The sequence below is a fragment of the Panthera leo genome, chromosome B1 (genome assembly GCF_018350215.1).
Source record: "Panthera leo isolate Ple1 chromosome B1, P.leo_Ple1_pat1.1, whole genome shotgun sequence".
Classification (NCBI taxonomy): domain Eukaryota; kingdom Metazoa; phylum Chordata; class Mammalia; order Carnivora; family Felidae; genus Panthera; species Panthera leo.
The window spans coordinates 151,919,023-151,944,525 of record NC_056682.1 but is presented as its reverse complement, the minus strand read 5'-3'; the positions used below and the strand labels follow the sequence as shown (position 1 = coordinate 151,944,525).

The following is a 25,503-nucleotide window of genomic DNA, read 5'->3' as shown; positions in this document are numbered from 1 at the left end:
TACACATTTATTACCTAATAGTTTCTAGAAGAGCAACTAAACATAAATTTTATAACACAGAAAAATAAATATACACCCTGTATTGTACTTGTCCTTGATCAAGCAACATATTTATACACTAGTTTCTATAACTTAACGCTGTGTAACAGCATTTTAAAATTACAAAAGAAGGTATCTATTAGGAAATTATCTAATCATATTGCTCTTCAATACACTTATGTAGACAATTCAGACTTGAAGTAAACTTCAGGAAATTGCAGCTTTTGTTAGCCCACAAATGGCTATAAACTTTTCCTTTCAAGTAGATTCTTGGAAGTTTTGAAAGGGGCTGCCTTAATTCAGTCTGTAAAGGTGCTCTATATAGTTATATTTTCATTTATAAAATTTTGTAGAAGTAGTGGAAAGGATTTTCTTGTTGCAACATAAGATCATGTTTAACCTCATGTTTTTATTCTATGCGGGTTATACTTGCTTCATGAAAAACGAAGACACTGAGAGGAAGATAAGGAGATTTTAGTAAAACACTGATTACAAATTCTGTGGCTTGAACCAAGGCTCTCCTAAGGTTTAGAAATCACTGAGTTTTCCCTTTTCCCCCCCTTTTTTTTTGTTAAAATAAATCTCAGGGCTTGTTTACAAAGTGCAGAATCATTCACTTGACGAAGTGACATGAAAAGGAAGTTACAGTGGCACCATCCCATTTACCAGCTGCACCTTCATTTCTTGAAGGCTGTTCATGATCTTCTTCTGGTGACCGACAAGAGTCACTCCAAGCCGTCTCAAATCCCTGTATGAAGAAAGCACACATTGGATGTATGTATTGATTCAATTGGTAGCACACCTCAATACTTTCACGCTGGCAAAGATACAAACATTTTGCAGAAGCTAATTAGATTACAATCCTATATGAGACATCGATATGATACAATCTGATATGAGACATATCGGGTCCAATTTTCAAAGGCAGGCTTCAAAATTGTACCTTGAAAATCTGTTTGCAGTCCAAGAAATATTTAACATAAGGACTGATATAAGATATAATTGCCCCCCACCTCATCTTTTGGACATCATTATTTTGGTGGCACAGATTAGTGGAAAAATAAATTTGCACGCTTACCAATAACATATTTAAATTAAAGGTACAATTTCATTGAATAATTTTGAAAATGTGGACCTACAACAGGAACAAGAACTTTTTTGTTTTGCTAGAAGAAATAGGCATAAAATATACTTTAAAATTTTTACAGTTAAGCAGTCAAAGACCATACTCTTCAAATGACTCAGTCAGTACAATCATTTTATATAACAGATTATCTTTATGGGATAATGATCACTACATTGCTATCAGAACACCTTCAAATATGTAAAACCTTGAATTGTGAGCAACTTGTTCTGCGAGTGTTTTGCAAGACGAGCAAATATTTCTAATAAATTTTAATTGGATAAAGGAAAAATGTTTTGCAATGCCAGTAGTACATGATACCGAATGTCACATGATCACAACTGAGCCAATGCTTCTTGAAATTCACTTTAATATACAAGTGCTTTGGATTACAAGCATGTTTGCAGAATGAATTATGCTCGCAAACCAAGGTTTTACTGGTCTTTTATTTTTTACTTGGAACCCAAAATACCAGAGTTTTCCTCCTTTACCAAATAATATCTAGGCTCTCTTGGCATTTAGAGCATTCTGAAGATTACACACTATCAGAAAGTCTTTTCAACCAAGATATATTTTTACTGTTTCCTTATTCAAAAGAAAATTATAAATGTTTAGATTTCTAAATTAATAGTGTATTATGGAGTTCAAGGTCAGGGCCCATGGTTCCTAATTGTTATTTCATAGGAAATTCAGAAATTCTATTCCCTTGAGGTACATATTTGGTAAATAAAATTATTCAGGTATGTTTGGCAAATAGCAATATTAATTATAGAAAAAAAATAACAATTTAAGATTTTTAGGTGACCAAACTGTTTGCCATGTTATATTTCTTCAGATAATTACCTTATTGAACACATTATGGTAACAGAATATTTGTGCATTCAGTAAATGTATTAACTTCAGATTATCTTAGACTTCCTTAGAATTGAAGACAATGACATTAGAATCATTATATGTAAAATTGGATAGCTTTAGAAACAAGTAAATCTCTTAATTATCAGAGGATAGAAATTTTAGAAATGGGTATTTAGGCTCTACCTATATTAGTATTGGAAATAATTGCTTATTTAAATAATATCTTAGGTTTCTTTGCCCCTTTATGTTTCATTGGTTTTTTATGAGAGTTTCAGGAAATGGAAAGTAGCTAAAAAAAGAAGCAATTGATACTTATGGTGGCAACACAGTTCTTTCTCTCTTAGAATTGAACATGAGAAAATATTAAAACTATAAAACATCAGTGTAAAAAATAAATATATTTATATTATATTATATTATATTATATTATATTATATTATATTATATATTTATTTATAATGGTAGCCATGGAAGATAATCAGCAAAAAGAAAAAGAAAACAGTAAAAATTCACTTTGAAACAAAATCACTATTATTAGTTATGAAATAGACTATAAAATAGTGAGTTACTGACTAGCATGGGAATAAATTTCTCTTTTCAACTACATCAGAACTTCTTAGCTTTTCCCCTGTTAACATTATGGGATAGATAAGTCTTTGTTTTAAGGGCCATCCTGTGCATTATAGAATATCTAGCATCATCTCTGGCCTCTATCCACCAAATACCAGAAGCATTGCACTACTGTTGACCCTTTGTGGTTACAAGACAAAGCTCTTGCCATATGTCCCCTGAATAGCAAAATCTTCCCTAGTTGACAACTATTACACTAATATAAAGATAATAAGTGAGAATTAAGATGTCCTCTTCCTACATGCTGGAAAAATACATAACTCTATGATAATAGATTTCTGTTAATCTTTCATGGATGAGAAAATGAAGTTTACAGAATTTAAATCACTTGAGTAGATGACACAGCTAGTGGGTGTCAGGGCTAGTACTAAAACCAGGAACCTGATACCAAAGTCCATACTCTTTAAAAATTTCTCATTACTCTGAGATCTGATTTTGAACAAAGTACTTTAAATTACAATAATTTCCTCATCCGTAAAATGAGAACTCTGTAGCTATAACATCAAATATCCAAAATTCTAAAGAAAGACAATATTTAATGAAGGAAGCTGAACACATACTACTTTGAGGCTATGGTAACTCAATCTATACCTCATGGCAATTTCAGTTATGAGCTAACCTATACTTCATGGCCGGTCACTAGCATAATTTGGACCTACGTCAGGTGAAAGGGATGAAAATTTCTTAACCTGAAAATAATCATTCTCTGCTAGAGAATTTAAATAATTAATAATTGAAATGGAGTTTTAAAACATATGGTTTATCATATGCCTTATAAACCCACAGGTGATTCTGACAAATACCCATTTGAAAGTACTGATGCTATAGATACATACTTAGACTGCACAACTCATATGGCTAAACCAATTATTAGGAATGAGCTTTTGAAAATAATCATCACAACTTATTCTGAAAGACCTGAAAAAGAAATTATAGGTTTCCCACTGAAACAGCCTGGATTTTGAATATATAATACCGAAATCTTAATTTAAAGTGTGTGTGTGTGTGTGTGTGTGTGTGATGTGCATACATGCGCCCCACATTCCAAACTTGGTTGTTTCACTGATATCAAATCACTGGTTTGACTTATCATTTCCCTTTCTTAATTATATAGTAGCTATATTATACGTAAGTATAACTTCATTCTCTGAAAATAACTTGACCGCAAGAAAGACTCTGGTTCAGTGCTTTTGAAATTTAAAATTTTTATGACATCTATATCCTGCTAAAGGACACATGTTTTGAGGAATTGTATTTGAGTAATAAATGCTGTTATAGAGCTTGTGTTCATAGGCAAATGCAATCTTTCTTCAGAACATTTCATACATCTAGATTTTGGGTTAAATTTGTGTAAATTTCTCCAGTGTGTTAAATATAAGATTTCTTTCAAGGTCACCTTATAATATGATTATCCCCTAAGATGCATACGGAAGGTCAGACCACTGAAATTCTCTCTTCCTCCCTCCCACCTCCTCCTTTCCATGGAAGAAATGGAATTATAAAAACACAACGCGGCATTTTATATATTGCCATAAATTATGTGTGTCTTTAATGGAATGCTGATGTTTTAAAAATCTGACTTGTCATTTCAAAAGCTGTCAAATCAATGCGCAGAGATTTAGAAAATCGCATGAGTATAATGCATGCAATGTCCATATACCTTTATGCAGTGTGATTTTCAGTGAAAAGGTGAGAGAGAAATAAGATCATTTATGCAAGTTAAAGTTGTTCTCGGCAGCAAAGTAGTTCCTTCAAAACTTGTATTTAATATTCTTCTAATTATATTACAAATGACAATTAAAATAGCATTAGAAAAATGTTTTCAATAAAGGTTTATTCCAATATTGCTAAGTGCATTAATGTATTTTAAGTAGTTTTGCTTCATACTTTCATGACTTCTAAGCATTCCTATTTTACTCTTGTACTGCCAAGTACATATTGAATGGTCAATTTAGCAGTAACAATGTGAGAGAAATTTGTTAAAAATTAAAGTATTTAACATTCGATAATGAAGTTGCTGCTCTACTTAACAGTGTTTGCTGAAAAGTTTTTCGAAAATGATGCAAGATATGCTATTTTACTCATCTCATTTTTCTATATAGGAAATTTTACCCAAGGTAAAGTTATAAATGTGTCTCTTTTATAAATATTACACTAAATGTATCATGATCATGTGTAATCTTAAGTAATACCCAAAGCCAATTCTAATGATGATAAACTATGATTCAGCATAGACTTATGAATTTAAACATGATAAGAGGAGTATTGTTACATAAAAAATAACTTGGCTTTTATCAACAAAGCAATATCAGTTTTAGAAAAGCTGCAAATATAATGAACTGGCATTGATGGAATTACATTTCAGCATATTTTCAAATGTTACTCTATAATATTAAACAATGGAAAACGCTGATATTATGATACTAAAATGGCAGAATGAAAACCATAGAGTAACAAGAGGTGTCTAGTTGATATTGGAACAACTCTTGATTATTCAGGATTTAGTTCACCCATCTGTGGATTAGTCATTCCCTCACTACTTCTCCCTTCTGCTTTACACACCTGTTAGCCATATCACTGGTATTTACCCCAGCAACACTGGCTGGATAGGAGAAGGGAGAAGAGAGATTAACAAATATTCACTAAATTTCAGTGTTTATTCTTGTTGTCATAATTTGATCATGCCATTAACGGTATGCTTGAAATTTTTTGGTTCATTTAAAGATTCCTGATAATCATTTATATATCTACTATACAAGATAAATACATTTACATTTGGCAAAGATTAACCATGTTTGGTCATGATTTTCAGTGAGTGAGACATAGTGATGGTTGGACTAGAAACTTTAGCTTAATTATGTAGAATGAAGAGGATACTAAGTACTCCCATGTGTATTTTAGGTGTGTAATACATTATTCATAATGTCTTTATTGATAAGATAAAAACTCTGCTTGAATTGGTGTGCATAAATTTTGGCCCTAGATTTGTGAAACTTCCATTTTAGTAGTTGAAGACCCCATTTGAATAAATGATACTAACATAAACCTCTTCAGTTTACACACAATTGGCATAATATTTAAATTCACTGGATTTTGTTCGTCTTCTGAATAATCAAAAGTTGACAGTGCTGGTCTGACAAGAAGTTTAAAAAGCAGTGGTAATACTGTCCTTAATACAGGTTTTTGGATTCAATTTGCAACTCACCTCAAGCTTAACAATTCCCCCTGTCAACCACAATTCACTGCATTTACACACCATAGTACAGATTGCACCATTACTGCCACAACAATTGTTCTGTGTATTGTACACAGAATAGCAAAGTTTAGGCACAGAGATGGCAGACAGAAACATCTAAAGTTGAAAACCACATTGCCGAACACATTTTAACTCTAAGATTGTTAACCTGTTCATTTTCTTTCCACATTAAGCCATATATGTATGTTACTGGCAAGAAATAAACAAACAAAAGAAAGAGTAAGAAGAAAGAACTAAAGAAAGAAAGAAAGAAAGAAAGAAAGAAAGAAAGAAAGAAAGAAAGAAAGAAAGAAAGAAGTAAGGAAATCGCAAACAAAATTAAACCTTTATGATGGAAAATTTTTATCAAAGTCAGCAGTTCTGAAAAATTGTAATATTTTCTCTCCCTTTTTTTGAACCCAATATAAGAACAAATTTGATGGCACATATTTTTCTAATTTAATTATATGGAAATTTGATCTTTTGCCTTATATTAATTGTTCTTAACTGCACAAATATTCACTAAATTTCAGTGTTTATTCTTGTCATAATTTGATCATGCCATTAATCATGATTTGATCATGCCCCCCCCAAGTATTTATTACAGGTATACTTTCAGTTCTCAATTTCTATTATTCCTTGGCAATAATGTGGACAATAATATTTATTGTATTATTATAGCATATGCAGCCTCCATAAAATTAGTATTAAATATTGGGTAAAGGCCATGTGTAAAAAATCATTATCTTAAGTGTTTAAGAGCTTGTCTTTGTCTTTGCTGATATCCCAGCTCCTTTGCTGTGTGCCTTTAATAATTATTTTGGTGAAAGGCGAGCAAAATGCACAGATAGTCTTTTTCGTATATTCCTGACCAAACAAGTAACTGATTACTCACTGTTCTGTGAGTTATTTAAATAACATTTTGATAAATGTGTTCTTGCCAAACAGGAAGAATGTGGTCAAAACCACAATAAACAAGAGGACATATATTTAAAGGTGTGGGACTCCAAGGAATCAGCTTCACTGGATTTGAGGTTTGCTGGCTCAGTTCATGGTAAAGAATATGTTTATTGGCCCAGGAGTCTGAAGCAACTGATACATGGAGATAAACATCTCTGAACATGAAGATTTTAGCACAGTTTCCAAATTTCACTTTACTCTTCCGGTTAAGGTAAATGAATCAAAAGACAAAATATCAGAAAAGAGGCAATATAGCCAGAGGCAACAAGATAGCAGAGTAATGGAGACAAAGAGAAGAAACTGAACCAAGTAGAGAAAAATTGATCAGATAAAAACTACCGGAGAATAGAAATGGGTTGGAGAACCATAATTAGAAGAGAGAAGAAGGCTTTAAGTCTTTAAACAAAACATACAAAATGAGAGTTTGGGGATAGAGGAGCTGACAATAAAGATGAGCGAAAATAATTAAAATCAACAAATGAAACGCTAAAATACAATGCTAAGATATTCAACATATTTCTAGTATTTGGGGGCCCCAAAGAGATAAAGTAAAACAGAGGTAGTTAATGCAAAACCATTATTTGTGATTAAAATTATTCTGTGAAGGGAGGAGCAAAAAGATAGTGGATGTATATATATACATATATATATATATATATATATATATATATATATATGTATATACATACACACACACATAGGTATATGTGCTATTTTAATAAAAAAAGAGACATCATTTAATGCAAATAATTTTATTATATATTTACAAGTAATCTGACATTGGGTAGAAGAAATACCTACAGTATCATTTTAATATAAAATGACAAATGACTTTAATAAATTAAAATGACCATTTTTACTGAAAAATTAAATAGCAATCATGTAAAAATAGTTTTAAATTATCAACAAAATTTTGTTTACTATTTTAAATATAGCACAAATGAGTTCTTTGAGTGTTGAAAGAAATAGTGGGCAAAGCATACGTGTCATCAAATAGATACAATTTGGAGGCGATGGTGAAGATGACGTTCAGCAACATAAGAGAGCATGCTGAGTAGTGATTTTAGGTCCAGCATTATAGGGATGAGGATAAGAAATGTTGAGAATGTGACATTAACTGGTGACAAATGATGGTACCCTGTTACCTTTCGTGTGGACTGGCAGTGAGTTCAATGAGTCAAAGAATGCCAGAATAGAAATGGTGAGTGCTCAGTGTTAATATTATGTGAAGTAATGGAATAAGGACTGTGGTTTAGTGCTTTAGAATGTTCTACCATGTTCTAATCCTCACAACAATATTTTAACCTTTGAATTTGTAGGTAATTTAAAGTAAGTTGTCATCATATTCATAGGTTAAAACATTATTCATGTTAATGTAAGCTAGATGGAACCACCATAACAACAGTTAATTTTCACAAATAACAAATATTAGGCTAAAATAATTACACATACAGAGTATATAATAAAATACAAACAACTTACAACCTTAAAGAATTTAATGCTTAACTCTAGTGATTTTTATTTAATAAGATTTGATAAATTTTATCTTAAACGTGCAAACAGAAAAGGGCACAATTGGTTCCACTGAGATTGTACCAAATAACAAATCAGAGGCAGAATCTAATATATCCTTGGATTACAAGAATATAAGGTGCACCACTTAGAGATTAAATGAGATTCCTGCCTGGGAAGCTTTGTTTAAGCTGTTGCTACCCGGGTATTCATCATAGCCCAAATTTAAGAATATGTTTTGCTGTTATGTAGGACTAGCCACACCAATTGTGCTTACAGTTTGTTTTGTAATTACATTCATATAACATAGGTTCCAGTATAAAAACTTCATCAAGAAAACATCTTTTCCACAACACAAAATACCAGTATTTTGCCAAGGAGCTGTTATTCCAATTATTCAAATATTCAAATGCTATTTGTTTGAAGCAAAGAAGCAAAGATACTGGCCACAAGTAGCATTAACCATGCAGTTGTTAACAATACAGGCTAAAAAAGAACAGGCTTCTTTGAAAGCTGTCACACATGGGCAAAGGTTAACTGATTTCCCTTGACCTCATCCAGATTGGATTCCAAACAATTTTTCTCGCCCCAGCAATTATGTAAAAATTATCAGAAAAATTACTCACTCCAAGGTCACCTGAGCCACAGCGTCCATTGAACTGTATCCATTTTCCATGAAAATCTCTGTATACCGGCCCATTTTGATCGCTTCTAGCCATTCACCTACTGATCTGTAGGCCCCAGATCCCAGTGGGCCATGTTCTGCCAATAAATTAGATACCCTAAAACACAGAGCACATCAATATTAAAAGTAACATTTTCATGTCTCTTATTATAAATTGTAATATTAGCTCACTATCAAGGGATTTTTGGGTTTATGGAAGAAAATAATTTAAAATATAGAACACAAACTTAGTCTATTCAGATTTTTTTTCTACTCATAGTCAATGAAAACTTATGATGGCTTAATAAGTAAATGTTCTGTAATATAAAACATTAGCTGAAAATTCCATTAGATGTATTTACTTCCTCCTATTGTATTTTGTTTATAAAAATAATACAGAAAATGCTGCTAAAATTAGATATGAGGGATAATTTGTGTCAGCCCAATTGTTCCTAGACATTGCTAGAGAAACTCATGCTCGTTTAAGCTAATTTCTCAGGAAGTCCAGAAGTTATTTATCCTGTATTTTACACTCTTAAAAAATGTGCTTGTTAACTTGGCCCAGGAGTAATAGAATTTTGAAAACAAAATGTAACCCCAAATACTTTAGAAAACTGAATGGGATTAACCAACCAGGAGATACTCTTAGCTGTACTAGACTCATATTTTTTGTCTAATAATAATAATGATACAATTATGAGAACCATTTCTGGAAATACATCCGAAGTAAATGACTAGGAAAAATGACAAAAAGTACTTGTACCATTTTTTACTAGTGGGAATGAATGCCAAAAACAATTTAAATGTCCATCAGGGGGATTTGCCTCAGTAAATTTCAACCATAAGATATAGGACAAATACATTTCTTTTGATTCATTGTCTCTGTACTTTCTCACACTCTGTTTACACTTCAACCTATTCCAGTATATTTCCTTCCAAAACAATTCTATAAAAATTTCTCTCACTGTGGTGAGGAATGATTTTTATTTTGCCGAAATCTATAAATATTTCTTATCTGCAAAATGATTGACTCCTCAGAAATTTTCAACATCCACCTCCACCACCTCTCTTTTGAATTCCTATGTTGTCTCACAAAGTTTTGAATAATTCTCTCTTTCTTGGCTACCAGGACATTGAATTTCCCTTGGCATCTTTTAAACTTCCTTTGCCGATTACTCCTTTCCCTGGCTTTAAAATTTGGCTCTGTATCTTCTCAGCTCAGGCTAAAATTCCACTCTAGGTAATTTTACCCATTTTTATGCTTCAAGTGGCATCTATTTTTCTCCAATTTTTACCCCCAGCCCAAGTGTCTCATGTATTCCTGTAGCTACTTACACCTCCATATTTCTCATAGGAATATTGCCCCAACATGTCTGAAAACACACTTGTCATCTTTTTCACATCCAATTCCTCCTGCAGTCTTCTGCGTTCTAGAATATGATACAACAGTTCACTCCTTCCTTGTCCTCAGTCCCCTCACAATCAATCATTATGTGTGCTATCCATTCTACTTCCAATATATCACATATCTGATCACTCCTCTATCTCACTTGTTGCCACTTTAGTTGAAGACATCATCATGGCATATCTGCCAACTACTCTAGCCTCTGAGTTATCCTCTAAATTCTATCCTCACTCTGCTGCACAGCCAAGGTTCTTTTTTAATGTTTTTTATTTTGTTCAATATCTTCCTCCTCCAATAGTGTGTTGTTCAATGCTGTATACTCAGCACCTATCCCACAGGATGACATGATGTGGACATGAACATGAATCTGAACATGAATATTGGCTGAGTAAATGGGTATCTTGTGATTTGTAGCCTTTAAGTAATAGGGGTCAAAGATTTTATGAAGGTAGAAATACAGAAAAAAATAGTTGGAGAGTAGGATCTTGAAGTTGACATTATGGAGGAGTTGCGATTTTTAGTAACAGCAAAATCTAGAACATGACGCTGAGAAGGAGAGTTCATGGTAGGCTAGAGACCAAAATTGAGAGATATTCAAACATCATCTACATGGCTACTGAAATCACCAAGCTTTGTGACATGGGTGAGAATAAATACAGGTTAAGACAATGACCAGGAGCTAACATCTTCTAGAATTAGGATTTGTAGATGACCGAATAAAAATGTGTAGTAAGTGCTATAGTCTTCAGCCAAATCTGTTTAAATGAAACCTAGCAAGATGATTCTATATATTGCACACACACACAAAAAGAAAAAAATTTGGAGACTCTTAAACTGTTCTTAATCTATAATGATACCAATATAAACTAACACAATTTAGATCATCAAAATGTCTCTTTATAATTTCTTTTCTTTAGGTCCCTTTAGACAACATAATTCAAATAAGTAGATGAAAGAAATGCTTACATTTTTACATGACAATAAATAACTTAAAGGCAGATATTTCAGTAGCAACATAAGGAATATTCACTAAGAAGATAAATTCTCCAGTTGCTACTACAGAAAGTTAATGATGCTTGAACAGAAGTTGAAGTTTCATTCTTCATTTGTATTTAAAAATGACTTTTTGCCTAATAAACAAATGTTATGTCAGAATCATAGAACTTATGTAACTTTATCAACAGATTGTTTCTCATTTAGTTCATGCTAATAGGAGGCCAATTTGGTTACACTTCTTGTAAAAATAAAGATCTGACTCAAATATAGTGAAAATAACATTCTGGCAATTTTTCTTAAGTACAGAGTCAAACTGATTTATTTTTTGTGAGGATAATTCTGTAATTTATCACGTCAAAGAGAAAAACATGTTTTACAAATATGTAACGTTGTTTAAGTATATTCATGTGCATTCAGAAAAATTGTTTTAAGTATTCATTTGTGGGGCGCCTGGTGGCTCAGTCGCATAAGTGTCTGACTCTTGGTTTGGGTTGAGGTCATGATCTCAGGGTTGGTAAGACTGAGCCCTGGGTCATCAGGCTCTTCACTAATAGCACAGAGTCTGCTAGGGATTCTCTCCCTCCTTCTCCCTCTCCCTCTCCTTCTCTCTCTCTCGCTCTCTCTCTACATAAACAAATAAACTTAAAAAAAATTAGAAATAAAGAAGTAAAAATGCTCATTTATTCACACAAATTTATTCATTTATCAGTTTTAAGTTTTGTTCCAATTGCACAGTAAGTGATTCACCAAGTATCTGTGTACAACCAGATGGGAGCAAAGAATCTCTAAAGGAGTTGTCATTGTTTATAAAATATGGCAGACACTAAAGTCTATTATAAAGAAACCAAAGAGTAATTATTGTTAGATATCTCTGGTTTAAGTCTATCAGTGCTCACTTGGCTATCTCTATGATCTTATAATTTTATTTTGACCCATCCACACTAATGTGAGATCCAAAACACATGAAAATACACACATTTGAGTTTTTTATAATGTTATCTGAACTTGGCTGTAGTTAACATTTTACTGAAACTGGCATTTACACTGGTAGATTAGGCATAGATACTTTCAATTTGATTATTTATATTTCATTGTAAGAGAGTAATATTACGCAAAAACTGTATTTAAATAAATTAGTGTCATACAGATCCATAGATTAACGTGTGTACTGAAATGATGTTATTGATTTAATATTCATGGCATCAAGTTGAATTAGCTATATTAGGAAAAGCTCTCAGGTCTGGCTTTTTACCTGCTCGATGCATTAACCAGCGTCTTCAAGCTACTTGGGTTACGTATCAGCTTATCCAACATGTTGACAATTTCATCAAACTTGGGCCTGCTATTTCGGTCTTTCTGCCAGCAATCCAGCATTAACTGGTAGAGAGCAGCAGGACAGTCCATGGGGCTTGGCAGACGGTAGCCTTCCTCCACTGCTTTAATCACCTGCGTAAAGCAAAACAGAGCCATACTCAATACCACAAACAGTACAGAATAGCTTGAGAAATTTCCTACTATCCAACTTTCATTCTGTCTTAGTCTTACTCTTGCACTGATAACCAGCATCGTTCTCTCTCAAATCTCTGATTACTTCTATTTGCTGCAAAATAAAACAACAATAACAAAAAGTAAATATGTTATCACAATGTTAAAAGATATTTTCTTCACATATTATAAAGAAAATAAGTGGTAATCATTTTTACATAAAATCTTGATGAAGGGTGATTTGTAACATTAACTGACATAAAAATAATGTTCATGTTTTATTTATTTATCCTTGCATTCTGGAACCAAATAGGGATTAGAGTTTTTTAGTGATTTCTCTGAAAAGTTAATGTCTTTGTAATGAAAAATTATGGGCAGATCCACATTTTTTAAAGCAATAGAACTGCAATTTTACTTCAAAAGAGACTTTTGGAGGGTAAATGATGGATAAGTCAAAGGCTAAATTAGCATAACTGTCTCATGTATCATTTAATAATGTCAGAGTCTGGCTGTTTATTATCATCTACTGATTTCTGTCAGGAATTTGGAATGACTGCATAAGTAGCACAGGCATTACAAACATCATCGATTTTAAATAAAACCACACATGTGAGTATTGTCTAATTGCGAAATTGTTTCATCAAAAACATTCATAATGTTGCTGCTGCCATCAAAATGTCTAACTAAGAAGAAATTCGTTTATGCTTCTGAACATAATGCAGGTTTTATTCTAGAAAATTCAAATATTTAAGTGATCCCCAAATCAATAATAATAAACATAGTTCTCAAATTCCTGTTGTGGATATTTCCTTAAATATTAATTACATTTTTTGAGAAAGACTTTAGATTTGATTTGACAAATGAAAAAATATAAATGATGATTAGAATAGGAAATTTACAAAAAAAAATCTTGCAAGATTGGAACGAAAGAGTCTCTCAATGGTAAAGAAAATGGCACCTGCACAAAAGCAGGAGCACATAGAAAGAAGATGAAATGGTATATTTAAGGGAACTTTATGGCCTAGAGGTAGCAGGTAGAGAGAAAGTGTTTAAGTTCAAACCTATCACACTGGATGGTTGTTACTATTTACTTTAGCTAAACACATTCATGGGGGGAGAGAATGTTGTCAAGTATAATTTGGGGCTTGTTTTGTTTGGAGTGCATGGGGAACACCCAGACGACACTTGGCAGGAATCTGGTTAGGGTACAGGAGATATTTGAGATGAAAATGTAAATGTGAGAGTCATCATGACTTGGTTATAGCTTGAAGTCAGGTGTGGTATATATCTACCCAGGAAGGGCATGAAATAAAAGTTCCTGACAAGCACAAATAGTTAAGTTCAGGCACTTCAAGGACTCAAGGACTCCAAAAAATAAATGGTCAAATAACTGAATAACTATGAGTGAAACTCCTGAGAGTCACTCACCACTTTAGTTAACTTAACTCAAAACAGCATAAAAAATTAAATGGCAAACCATGGTAGAAATTATTACAAGAACTAAAACATATGGTTAGCCTCTTTAACGTGTTAAAAGTGGATGCATATTGAGAAATAACATGATAAAACAACAGATTCATGAGGAACAGATACTAATCAAAAATTTGCAAAAGAGGGGCGCCTGGGTGGCGCAGTCGGTTAAGCGTCCGACTTCAGCCAGGTCACGATCTCGCGGTCCGTGAGTTCGAGCCCCGCGTCGGGCTCTGGGTTGATGGCTCAGAGCCTGGAGCCTGCTTCCGATTCTGTGTCTCCCTCTCTCTCTGCCCCTCCCCCGTTCATGCTCTGTCTCTCTCTGTCCCAAAAATAAAAAAAATAAAAAAAATAAAAAAAAAATTTGCAAAAGAAAAAAATGCTAAATAAATTTTGAGAAAACATTTATTCTCACTGGTGATCAATAAAAGAATAGATAGTGAAAGAATAAAAAGTACTATTTATAATTATATATTAATAAAAGTTCATTTATGTATTAGTTTGCTTATTAGAAGACTTCCCATTGCTGATGATAACAGCAATAGCAGTCATCTTTAATAACGTGAGTACCAAAATAAAATGCCCTAATACAGTTTGTCACGAAATATTTCAGTATGCAGTGAGAACAGTGATTTTTACTTATTTAAAACCTGACTTGTTTCATAATGAATTTTCCCTAAAGCTGCTACCAATAAGCTCTCTTTTTTCTTTAACACCTATGCTTTTAAAAATATTGTCTTTCTTTCACTGAGTAGCTAGTCTTCACATGTGAGTGTGAAATGAGTAAATGAAACCAAGCCACTAGTTTTAAAGGAATTTTATGAGTTATTTGATTTGAGATGTAATTTCTAGACTATATTACTTAATCAACTTTATTTTCAGGCAAATTTATAAATAGAAATATAATACCATGTCTCTAAGTTAACCTCAGTACTTGGTCCAGGAAATTAGGTCATTTAATTTAATTCTAAATTCATCTTTAGAATTTATCTTCAAAATATATTTAAACTATAACTTGAGATTTTATATTCCGACATATTGAATTTTGTTTTTCATTTTTAACTACATTCCCTTCATAGTTTGGGGGAGAAATGAATGTATTAGTGCTCTGGTGGTTTGTGAAATGCTTGAAATATATCAAAGTGCAATTCAGGCTATTCATTTTATTACACAGTTTATAATGTATAGCTAAATGAATCATAATCTCCATTGACTTTCTTATTACCATTACATTTGTTAAGGTAGACAGTCGAGATAAACAAAGGAAAGAAAGAGAAAAAAGAAACAGACAACCAGAAGTTTTACAGATTATCTGGCACCTGTTCATATGGGCTACATCTGAAATGTTATTATAAGCTACGCATTTTCTTGGCATTGACATGTAAATCAGTCGTCTAAACACAATTTTAAAAATGCTGCTTCTCTTAATACATAAAACTTCAATACTGAGCACCCGATATGGCACTATTCACTTGGTGGCCAGTTGACTTCACTGGGCCCATTTTGTCATGTAAGGGTCAGTGGCTTCATCCTTTCAGGTACATATACCTATTCTGGGTACGATTTGCTTTTGCTGCCCACAGAGCCTCAACCACCATTACAAGCTTTGCAATACTTGATCCACAAACACTGAATCCCACACAGCATATCACTCAATGAGGGCACCCACTTCCTAGTGAAGAATGTGTGAGTATCAAATACTCAGTGATGTACTGGTAAATATTTAACAACAGGCTCTCCTTGGTGGGGAGGACATATTGTATTGTTTACTTGTTTATATGGTATAAATACTCCCTCCAGGTCGATTGCAAACTGTCAACATGATCTCATTCTGAAAATCTGCTAGCTGGTACAAGGGTGGTACCAGCAACCACTGCACATAGTACGTCATAAATTCATCCATAAGGCATTTAAGCTGCTTTCGCACAGTTGGGGCAGGGAAAAATACTGCGAACCCTAGGTGATACACTTGGGACTTCTTGTTACTCTTTTGTAATAACTGTGGCCTGAAAAGGCTAACCCCAAGAATGAAAGATGGATCCAGGCTACTAGTTGAGCCACCATGACCTGCCATATTGATAAATGAGGGGAATCCAGAATGGATAGTGAAGGAAGGAGAGGCAAAGGACCAGGTGAGGTCCTGAGATCAACTGAAACCACAGGGACTACAGTTCAGTTCATAACCTGCCTCTTCTGAGTTTCCACTTAGATAGAAAAACCCATAGAATCATGAAACAGATGCTCCTGGAACCTGTGTGGGGAAGTAGGTCCGTGCTGCAAAAGGTGAAGAGCATGGAAATCATGAAAATTTGTCTCTCAGATCTTTACCTGCTGGATGCTAATTAATCAACAACCCTTAACCCTAAACTTTCTAAAACCATCATCACATTTACACCAAAGCCAGGCTTTGCAAAGGTTACTTCCAGTCAATTATTGAGCATGGCAGTGATAATAAGATAGGCTCATTTCTATGTGACCCCTATGACAGACAATGTTTTCACAGTCTGACATCTCTCCCAGCTGTCCCGCATTCCTCTTCCTTACAAGAATTTCTCCTTAATAATACTAATGTATATCTAATTCCTTCTTGGAATAGGTTTCTTGCAGGACCTAGACTAGCACAGGCATTATATCATAAGCACTACAACACAAATTGTATATATAATATCTATATTCATCATCATCATATATTTGTAAGATAGTAACTATTATATGCATTTCATAGATGAAATGTACGAGACTCCAGAAAGTTAAGTAATTGCCTGTGTTTACACAACCAAGAAGTAGCAGTGGTAAGATTTACAGGCAAGTCTCTCCGGCAAGCAAACCTGTGATCTTCCCATCCTGATGCTGAGTCTCACCATTGGAACTAGAAACAACTACCTTCCAACTAAATAATTTGGGAGAGTTATAGATCTCACTCCATGGAATCAGATTTCTTGCTCCACAAGAAAAAAAAATATCTACAATTAAAATGTGCTATTTTGGAAAGGAGTGCATTCTTCATCACAGGAGATGTAAAAATGTAAGTTGGATAACTGAGTGGCAGGAATTTTGTAGGTGGAATTTGAGCATCAGCAGTGTGTTTTGATGAATTAAGTTTAACTAAGGTGTGAGCGCCTATGTTGCTAGGTATTTACTTGAAATCTCACACATGAGTCATTTTGTTACTGTGAGATATGAGGCTTTTCAGAAGTGACTGGAGTTTAAGAATATATTCTTGGAAATAATCTCAGATACCAAAGAAATAGTTCTGGATATACCCATTTTTTTCGTAGGATTTATTTTCTGTTTCCAATATTATTAAAGATATATAGAGTATATCTTTTTCTTAGTACATCAATCTTAGATCAGTAGCATTCCAGAGATTAAAGACATCTTAAAAATCCTCTATTCAAGTCCATTCCCTTTGTAATCATTGAAATTGACCAAGAGTTATAGATTCCAAAATGACTGGCTTTTAGTTCAAGATTTTTGGTTTTTGTTTTTGCTGTTGTTGTTAAATAGAAAGGTACAGGACTTTTGAACTGAATATGGATATTTCTTTATGTATCGCTTACTCCAAAGGGATAAGAGTTGAAATGAGGTTACCAGTCACTAAAATAATTGCTTTTCTCTCAGAGCAGGCACCATTATCCTTGCAAGACTAATATTATCTTCAAAGACCAATATTTTTCAAATACACTCATTGTAGATATTATTATACTAAGGCTATTAAGTCAAATAATTTGTTCACTGTCAAATCTTGGTAATTTTCAGTATTTATATGGGACCTAAGTTCCTCACACTTTAATTATAACATGCTGTGTGTTATCATAAAATATTATTTTTGTTTTACCATAAAATATTTCAGAAATATAAGATATGTGTATCTTTTTTTGTCCCATCAGAAATTACAACAAAGAATAGAAGGAGGACGAGAGGCACGCCCCGTACAAAGTAGGCTGATATCCTTTTGGGGTCAAAAATTCTTCCTGCCTTAGAGTAAGATCTAGGCCAGCAGAAATAGTAATAGAAAACAGTCAAAAAAAGAACAAAGAACAAAAGTAATTCTAACATAAGAAGACTGAAAAACAGATAAATGAGTTTCTAAAACATTTTGTAATCTATGTGCTTAGTGTAGTGTACATATTCATATATTTCCCAATAAATGCAAGAGTAAAACACTGTTACTAAGTATAAAAATGCAATGCAATTAAGTCTCTTTTTATTTGGGTCTGGATTTTAAGTTCAGAAAAATGTTGCCATTTAAAATGTTTGCTATCAATAAAGAAGCCTCTACTGACCTCAAGATATTATCTTAGCTTCCTAAGCTTGAATCAGAGTTCACGGTCTGGTATTAAAATTATCTTCATCATTCTGGTTTATTTTTATGATGTGCTGTTATGTTTTTTCTCTGTGATGACAGAGGCAATCCTAAATCAAAATAAACCCACTGCAGCATTCTGTCCCCTTGACATGGTGGAAGATCTCCTCTGGGAGATTTAGAATATTCTGCATGTCTTGGCAGTGTAATATTTTCATGATGCAAAGCCTTTAAGAAGTAGATAGTATCTGGAATGTAGAGATTATGGGATATATCATTCAAAACACCAAATCAGTACTTCTATTTTGTTCTCTGAGAGTTTGTTTCCAAAGAAATATTCAGTGATCATGGTGTTCAAATACAGATCTGTCATGTTTCTTAAATACAAATTTGGATAGCAATTGAGGAAATCAAACTTAGTGCTATATGTAGAAGCTAAATGCTACTAACAATTGTGAACCTGCTTCGAAAATACATAGCATCTATTGTACAATTTATTAAAAGCAGACAGAAAGATCTGAAATTTTATAATCATTTACTTTAAACCTTATCTAGATTCTTGGTAAACCTAGTCAAAGCCAAAATATTAGTTTTTATTATAATTTCCTGAGAATATTATATCAGCACTCCCTTTTATTTTCTAAATAGTTTGAATTAAAGTTATCTGAGAGTGTATCAAAACTCTCAAATGGCTAAAATCAGAAAGAAAAAAAAAAACGTGTCTCAAATCCTTCATACTTCCTTGTTTCTATGTCCCTCTTAGTGTAATTTTATATTGTCCATTCACAATAGGCAGTGTGATTGCCCTAAATATGGGATTGGCCACTGCAACTGGCCTGATTATTGGATTGGCCAATGTAATTTTATGCTACTGGATGAGATGCAATAGGGATCATTCTTGCCCTTCAGTCACTTGACAGATGAGCTCACATCTACACTAGTCTACTGGTCTCCAGAGGAAGATAAAGGTCACGTGGATTAGAGCCACAGTATGCCAGTATAGAGCAACCAACACCACTGCCAACATGAGCAAGCCCAGTCACGATCAACAAAAACTATGAGCATTTACATACCATCATGTTCTACTCTGGTCTATAATTTTATTTGTGACAGATGCAACTATATCACATAAAATTGCCAATAATGTAGATAACAATGCTACACATATCATACACTAGTTGGGAAGGACTAATAATTCTGAGTTACAGAATGAGAATTGAAAAGAAGTTAACTAGGTAAATAAGGGACCAATGTTTTCCTTGGCATGGCAGAATAAAATACTTTCACAACAATTAAAGGACAGAATGGCATTAAAATAAGTCTTAAGAAAAGTTAGAAGCCAACTGTGAAGTGCTCGGTAGTTCAAGTTAGCATTTGGCATTTATCTGGAGAAAAGTAAGTAGCAAACAGGTCTGGTCTTCCTTCAGGTTATAAAAATCCAGAGTTGAATTTCAGTTGAAGATTTTATATTCATCCAGATGGCTGATCTAGGATCATTGGTTGAAAATGGAAGGGAAGAAGCAGACATTGATTTAATTGGAGATAGTGTGGTAGTTTGGTACACAATTTTAGAGAATCATGGTGAAATTTCTGGTGCTACTTTTATTATTTTTTTGTGACCTTAAGAAAGTCATTTAATCTCTCTAAATTCAGTTTCTTAACTGCAAAACAAGAATTACAATAGCATGTCTCTGATGAGAGATGGACAATAGGAATTCAATGATACAGTTTTTTTTTTAACAGCAATAGCCCTAAAATTGTAAAGCTGAAGTGAATAGATACTATGTTCTCCCAAATTTAGAGAAACATAAGCCAGCACTCCTTCCCCTAAACCAAGTGAGTAGGACACAAAGAAAACCGATTGTAGCAATTTTAGATAACTACAAAAAGGGTTCACTGCCTTGCCATAGGCTTGTTAGGGGGTGGGAATGCATTAAGCCCAATTTACTGTTACTTATCAGAGAAGAATGCTATGAAATAAGTCTTAGAAAAGCCAACGTGTGACCTTGACATCTCACCAGGAGATATTGGAAGAAGGCAGGCTGGCTGGAGCAGTCTACAACAGTAGTCCAAAAAGGGAACAATGGCAGAGCATCCAACCAGAATAGGTTTCCCTCTCAGGTGAAGTACACATGTGCACTGGACAGCAAGAGACTGTGAGATTGGGAGCAGACAGCAAGTGAGGTGAACCCTGGAAGTAAGTTGGCATAAGACACCCTCCTCCTCTGGTGACCGTCCCCAGGGGTCCTTTCAAGAGCTCCGACACATACTTCACTAGAGAACCAACGTTTGGGTATTTGACCTGTGGGAGGCATCAACAACTAGCAAAAAAAAAAAAAAAAATCTTGCCCTTTCTTTTCTACATACCCATCAAGGGCAATTCTGAAAAATCTAGATACAAACTTTGCCAAAGGAGGAAGAGGAGCAAAAATGGGACCATTCTTCCTTCTCTAGGTACCGAGGGTCAGGCTGGCCTTGTGGTTGTGGAAAACACTTTGAAATGGATATGGCATTGGCTTTGATTTAGACTGGACTTGAATTTTTATATCTGAAATTGAATCTTAATTACTGGCATGGGACTGTTGTTTCAACAAAATGAGGCTGAAGAGCTGTAGGATCTGTCTAATAACCCCTGAAGGCATAGGAGTGGGAGATTTTACAGAGCATGGATGAAAGAAATAATTGGAGGAAAAAAATAAATGTTTTAAATCAGTATGCTGTTGAGTTAAGATTGCTCCATATACTGGTTTTATAAAGAAGTAACGAGACAGTTGACAAAGCACTTAAGACAGTATGTGGCACATAGTTAGGGTTCAATATATGTTAGCTGCTTTTACAGTTGTTGTTACTTGAAGGGAAAATATCAAATTTCAACGTGATCCAAAATGGGAAGGCTGTATTGAATAGTAACAATGGAAAATTACAAAAGCAAAGACCAAAGAGCCATGTGTCAGGCATCACATAATAAATATTCTGAACTTGAATAGAAGAATCTTTCATAGTTACTTTAATTTTAGGATTCTATTATTCTAAGTGTGAATTATTTTTCCATGTAAGAAAAAAATCTGTTTTCCTCCATATTAGACAGTCCAACTCTTCTTACATTTTTTTAAATTAAAAAAAACAAAAATTATTATTTTTATCCCCTAAAAGCATCCACTATTACATCAATATCATTCATCCTTTCAGTTTGGAGTATTAGCTGTCTTTATCAAATGCAAATCATGAAAACGTGGCTGTCAGTATTCATTCTCTGATGGCTTCTTCTTCATCTTTGAAAATAATACTGACATCAAATGAGTGAACCCATCACTATAGTACAGCTAAAACTGTCTGGCAAGGGACTAAGCTTTTATGTAACAGTAACTTACTTTCTTTTGTACTAACTCATTTTGAGTTTCTGCATAAAGGCTATTTCAACAACAATAAAACAGATCAGAGGGTAAGCAAAGTATTTCATTTTTTTAAGCAACTGTCATTTTGAGAAATGAAAAAAGATTCTTTCTTCCAACTCAGAGAACAAAACATTTCATTCTAAACTCGAGGGAGAGTAGTTCCATACTTACGTCTTGATTGGTCATCTCCCAATAGGGTCTCTCCCCATAAGACACAACCTCCCACATCACGATTCCATAGCTCCAGACATCACTGGCAGAGGTAAACTTTCGGAAAGCTATAGCTTCTGGGGCCGTCCATCTGATTGGAATTTTGCCTCCCTAAAATTGAAAAAGAATACAAGAATTCCCACATACTTCAAGCACATTTGGGGATATTGCTGCCTCACTAGAAAGATCTAGAAAGAGATGTAGCATTTTTAAGTGAATCTGTTTGACAGCATGCAGTCTCTTTTCACATACCTCAGCCCGTAAGCACTTGTAGACTGACTACTAATTGGCTGTCCGGAAGGTTTCTGGTTTAAATTCTATTTGACTACTGGAACACATACAGGACCCACATCTCAATTACAGTATCAGGATGGCAACTCAAAGAGGGGAAAGCAGGCAGTCAAGCAAATCAATAAGGTAAACTTTCATGACTTTCTAACAGAGAGTAAAGGACTTAAAATCCCAGGGTAGTTTTTTTCTTCCTTTCTTTAACATAGGAATTGTAAATGGAAAGTCTTGATTGCTGAATGCAACCCTGAGAAGTTTAACAGTAAGACAAACATGAAAATCAGATATAATTATATTTCCCCCCGACATTGTGCAATTTCTTTTAGACTTGATTTCTCTTATTTTCTGCCAACATATTTTGGTGTTTTTTCTGTTACATACTGTTTTTGTTTTTACCTAAGAGATAGGTATCTCACTTAATTTAACCAAATTAAAAATTATTGAAATTAGATTGCGGGGAAAAATTTATGACATGATACCAAGTTTGGAGTTTTTTCATGGTAAAAAAAAATTGGTTTGGTAGATTTCCTCTTAGTTCACAAAATAAACACTTTTATATCCTTCCAGCAAAGTTAGGAAACCAAACATTTCATCCATAAGCAAAAATATATTAAAGGGGGAGGGTACAGGATTTGAATATTTTCTTGCAGAAAAGATTAACTTATGCCTTCCCATTTTGCAGAGAGGGAATGATTTAATTCATACAGTAGGGAAAAAATGGAACTTAAGGAAATAACAGCTTCATGTAACATTTGAAGTTGTTCTGTGAGCTGAAGTTAATTTGAACTATTCAATCTATGTTTAAATTATTTGTTCCTTAGATATATGGTAACACCACTTTAAAAAGACTTTCCTGATACATACTTTTGTTAATTAAATATTCATAGGTAAGATTATATCATTAGGCTTGGCCGTGTGTCACTGTGATATTCTATAACGATATAATTACAGAATTAGTTATATTCTATAACTAACTATACTATTCCTCTCAAAATTGTAGATTGTCAATTACTTTAAACTTCAGCCTAGAACTTTTCTCCTGGTCCTCTGACCATCATATTTGACATCGCTATTATCTGAAGTTCCCTTACCTTCTCATCTCTCAATATACGGATTTTCCATAAACTGCTATTATGACCCATTTCAAAGAAGTAAGTCTTGAAGGTCTTGGGATCTCTGCCTCCCCTCTCCTCGCTTCCCCCCCACCCCGGCCCCCAGCATGATACATTAACACACACCTTGACAAATCTGTTTTATGCATTTAACTAAGATATCAACCAATCATACTGGGAATGGATTTGTCTATAAACTCCTTCTTGCTTAGGCCAAGTTTATTAAGTGTAACAGTAATCCCAACGGAATTCTTAATTGAGGTTTCACTTAATGCAAATAATGAAAATGACAATTAGCTTTAGAAGAGGAGGGATATCCCATCAATTAATTTATTGATTTATTAAGCTAATCATTAAAAGGCTTTGTTTGCTTAGATAAGTTACTCTTGGACTTCAGTATAGTACAGTCCCTAAATATCCATGAATCACAAAGCAGCAGCTGAGAAAAAAAAGCCTTATAATCTATGAAAAGAGTTTATCGTTAGACTGCGAGTAGAAGTAATTTTATTTTATTTTATTTTATTTTTAACGTTTTATTTATTTTTGAGACAGAGAGAGACAGAGCATGAACAGGGGAGGGGCAGAGAGAGAGGGAGACACAGAATCAGAAGCAGGCTCCAGGCTCTGAGCCATCAGCCCAGAGCCCGACGCGGGGCTCGAACTCACAGACCGCGAGATCGTGACCTGCGCTGAAGTCGGACGCTTAACCGACTGAGCCACCCAGGCGCCCCTTTTTTTAAAATTTTTTTGAAGTAATTTTAAATAATTGAATTAAATAAGCAATGTGTAACATATCTGTCTTAAGAATGTGAGATGACTGGGGCGCCTGGATGGCTCAGTCGGTTAAGTATCTGAACTTGGCTCAGGTCATGATCTCACAGTTTGTGAGCTTGAGCTGTGCTCACAACTCAGAGCCTGGAGCCTGCTTCAGATTCTGTGGCTCCCTCTTTCTCTGCCCCTCCCTGCTCTTGCACTCTGTCTCTCTCTCAAAAATAAATAAACATTAAAAAAAATTTTAAAAAAATGTGAGATGCCAAAAGTGTCCTTCTGTATTGACACAACAGTTAACCAAATCTTATAGTGAAAAAGATACAATGATAAATTTTTAGCTTCACAAGGAGTTGGAAGATTGAGGATATTTAACTTCATGTTTTCTTGACATTGAAAGATTTAGAATTAAACACAGTTTATGATAAGGGATTCAAACTCAAAAGGTGCATGCAATACATAGAATGCTCCAAAAATTCTCTTACACCAATACCCACAGTTTTCCACAGAAAGAATTGTCAGATATATACCATATCGATTCAGGAAGCAATTACTTTGCTGGAAAAGGGTGTTGATTTATGCTAATTATGACAATATGAGTTAGTGGCCAGCTTTCCATAAATGTGGGCTTAGCAGTTAATATAGCATGCCAGGAAAGTAATTAGGCATTAAAATACTTCCAGTGAATCAAAACTTTTTGAAGAAATAGTTATTTTATTCCCTACCATGTGAGTCCTTAAAAGGCAGGCTTAGGTATTTCATTTCTGTATTTGTTTTACAAATGAGGACACTGTGGTGCAGAGAGTTTAAGCTTCCCAATGTTATACATGTTTATATATTCATATATACATATATAATATTTATTTGTTTTAGTTAGGAAATTCTCTAACTTTCTCTTTTACATTTAAAACTCTGTATGTACAATTTTCGAAGCGTTGTATTCACTCTGACCTCAAAGTTTTTGTTTTCAGTATCTGTAAGGGGAAAAAAAAAAGAAATCTTGTGACCCATATGGTGACTACTTTACTTATTTGAGTTTAATATACAAAT

At 33.8% G+C, this 25,503-nt stretch overlaps 1 protein-coding gene across 2 annotated transcripts in view; it reads right to left on the bottom strand.

Moving 5' to 3' along the window:
- Positions 1-359: 359 nt before the first annotated feature.
- The window catches only part of EPHA5 (EPH receptor A5), a 345,686-nt gene continuing 320,542 nt past the window's right edge, over positions 360-25,503 (bottom strand). For both annotated transcript variants that reach the window (XM_042936273.1, XM_042936274.1), the window contains 4 exons: positions 22,247-22,396; positions 12,672-12,865; positions 8,981-9,136; positions 360-787 (listed from right to left, as the gene is read on the bottom strand). In XM_042936273.1, the coding sequence (XP_042792207.1) occupies positions 682-787; positions 8,981-9,136; positions 12,672-12,865; positions 22,247-22,396 (606 nt within the window). In that variant the 3' untranslated portion in view covers positions 360-681. The remainder of the gene's footprint in view (positions 788-8,980; positions 9,137-12,671; positions 12,866-22,246; positions 22,397-25,503) is intronic.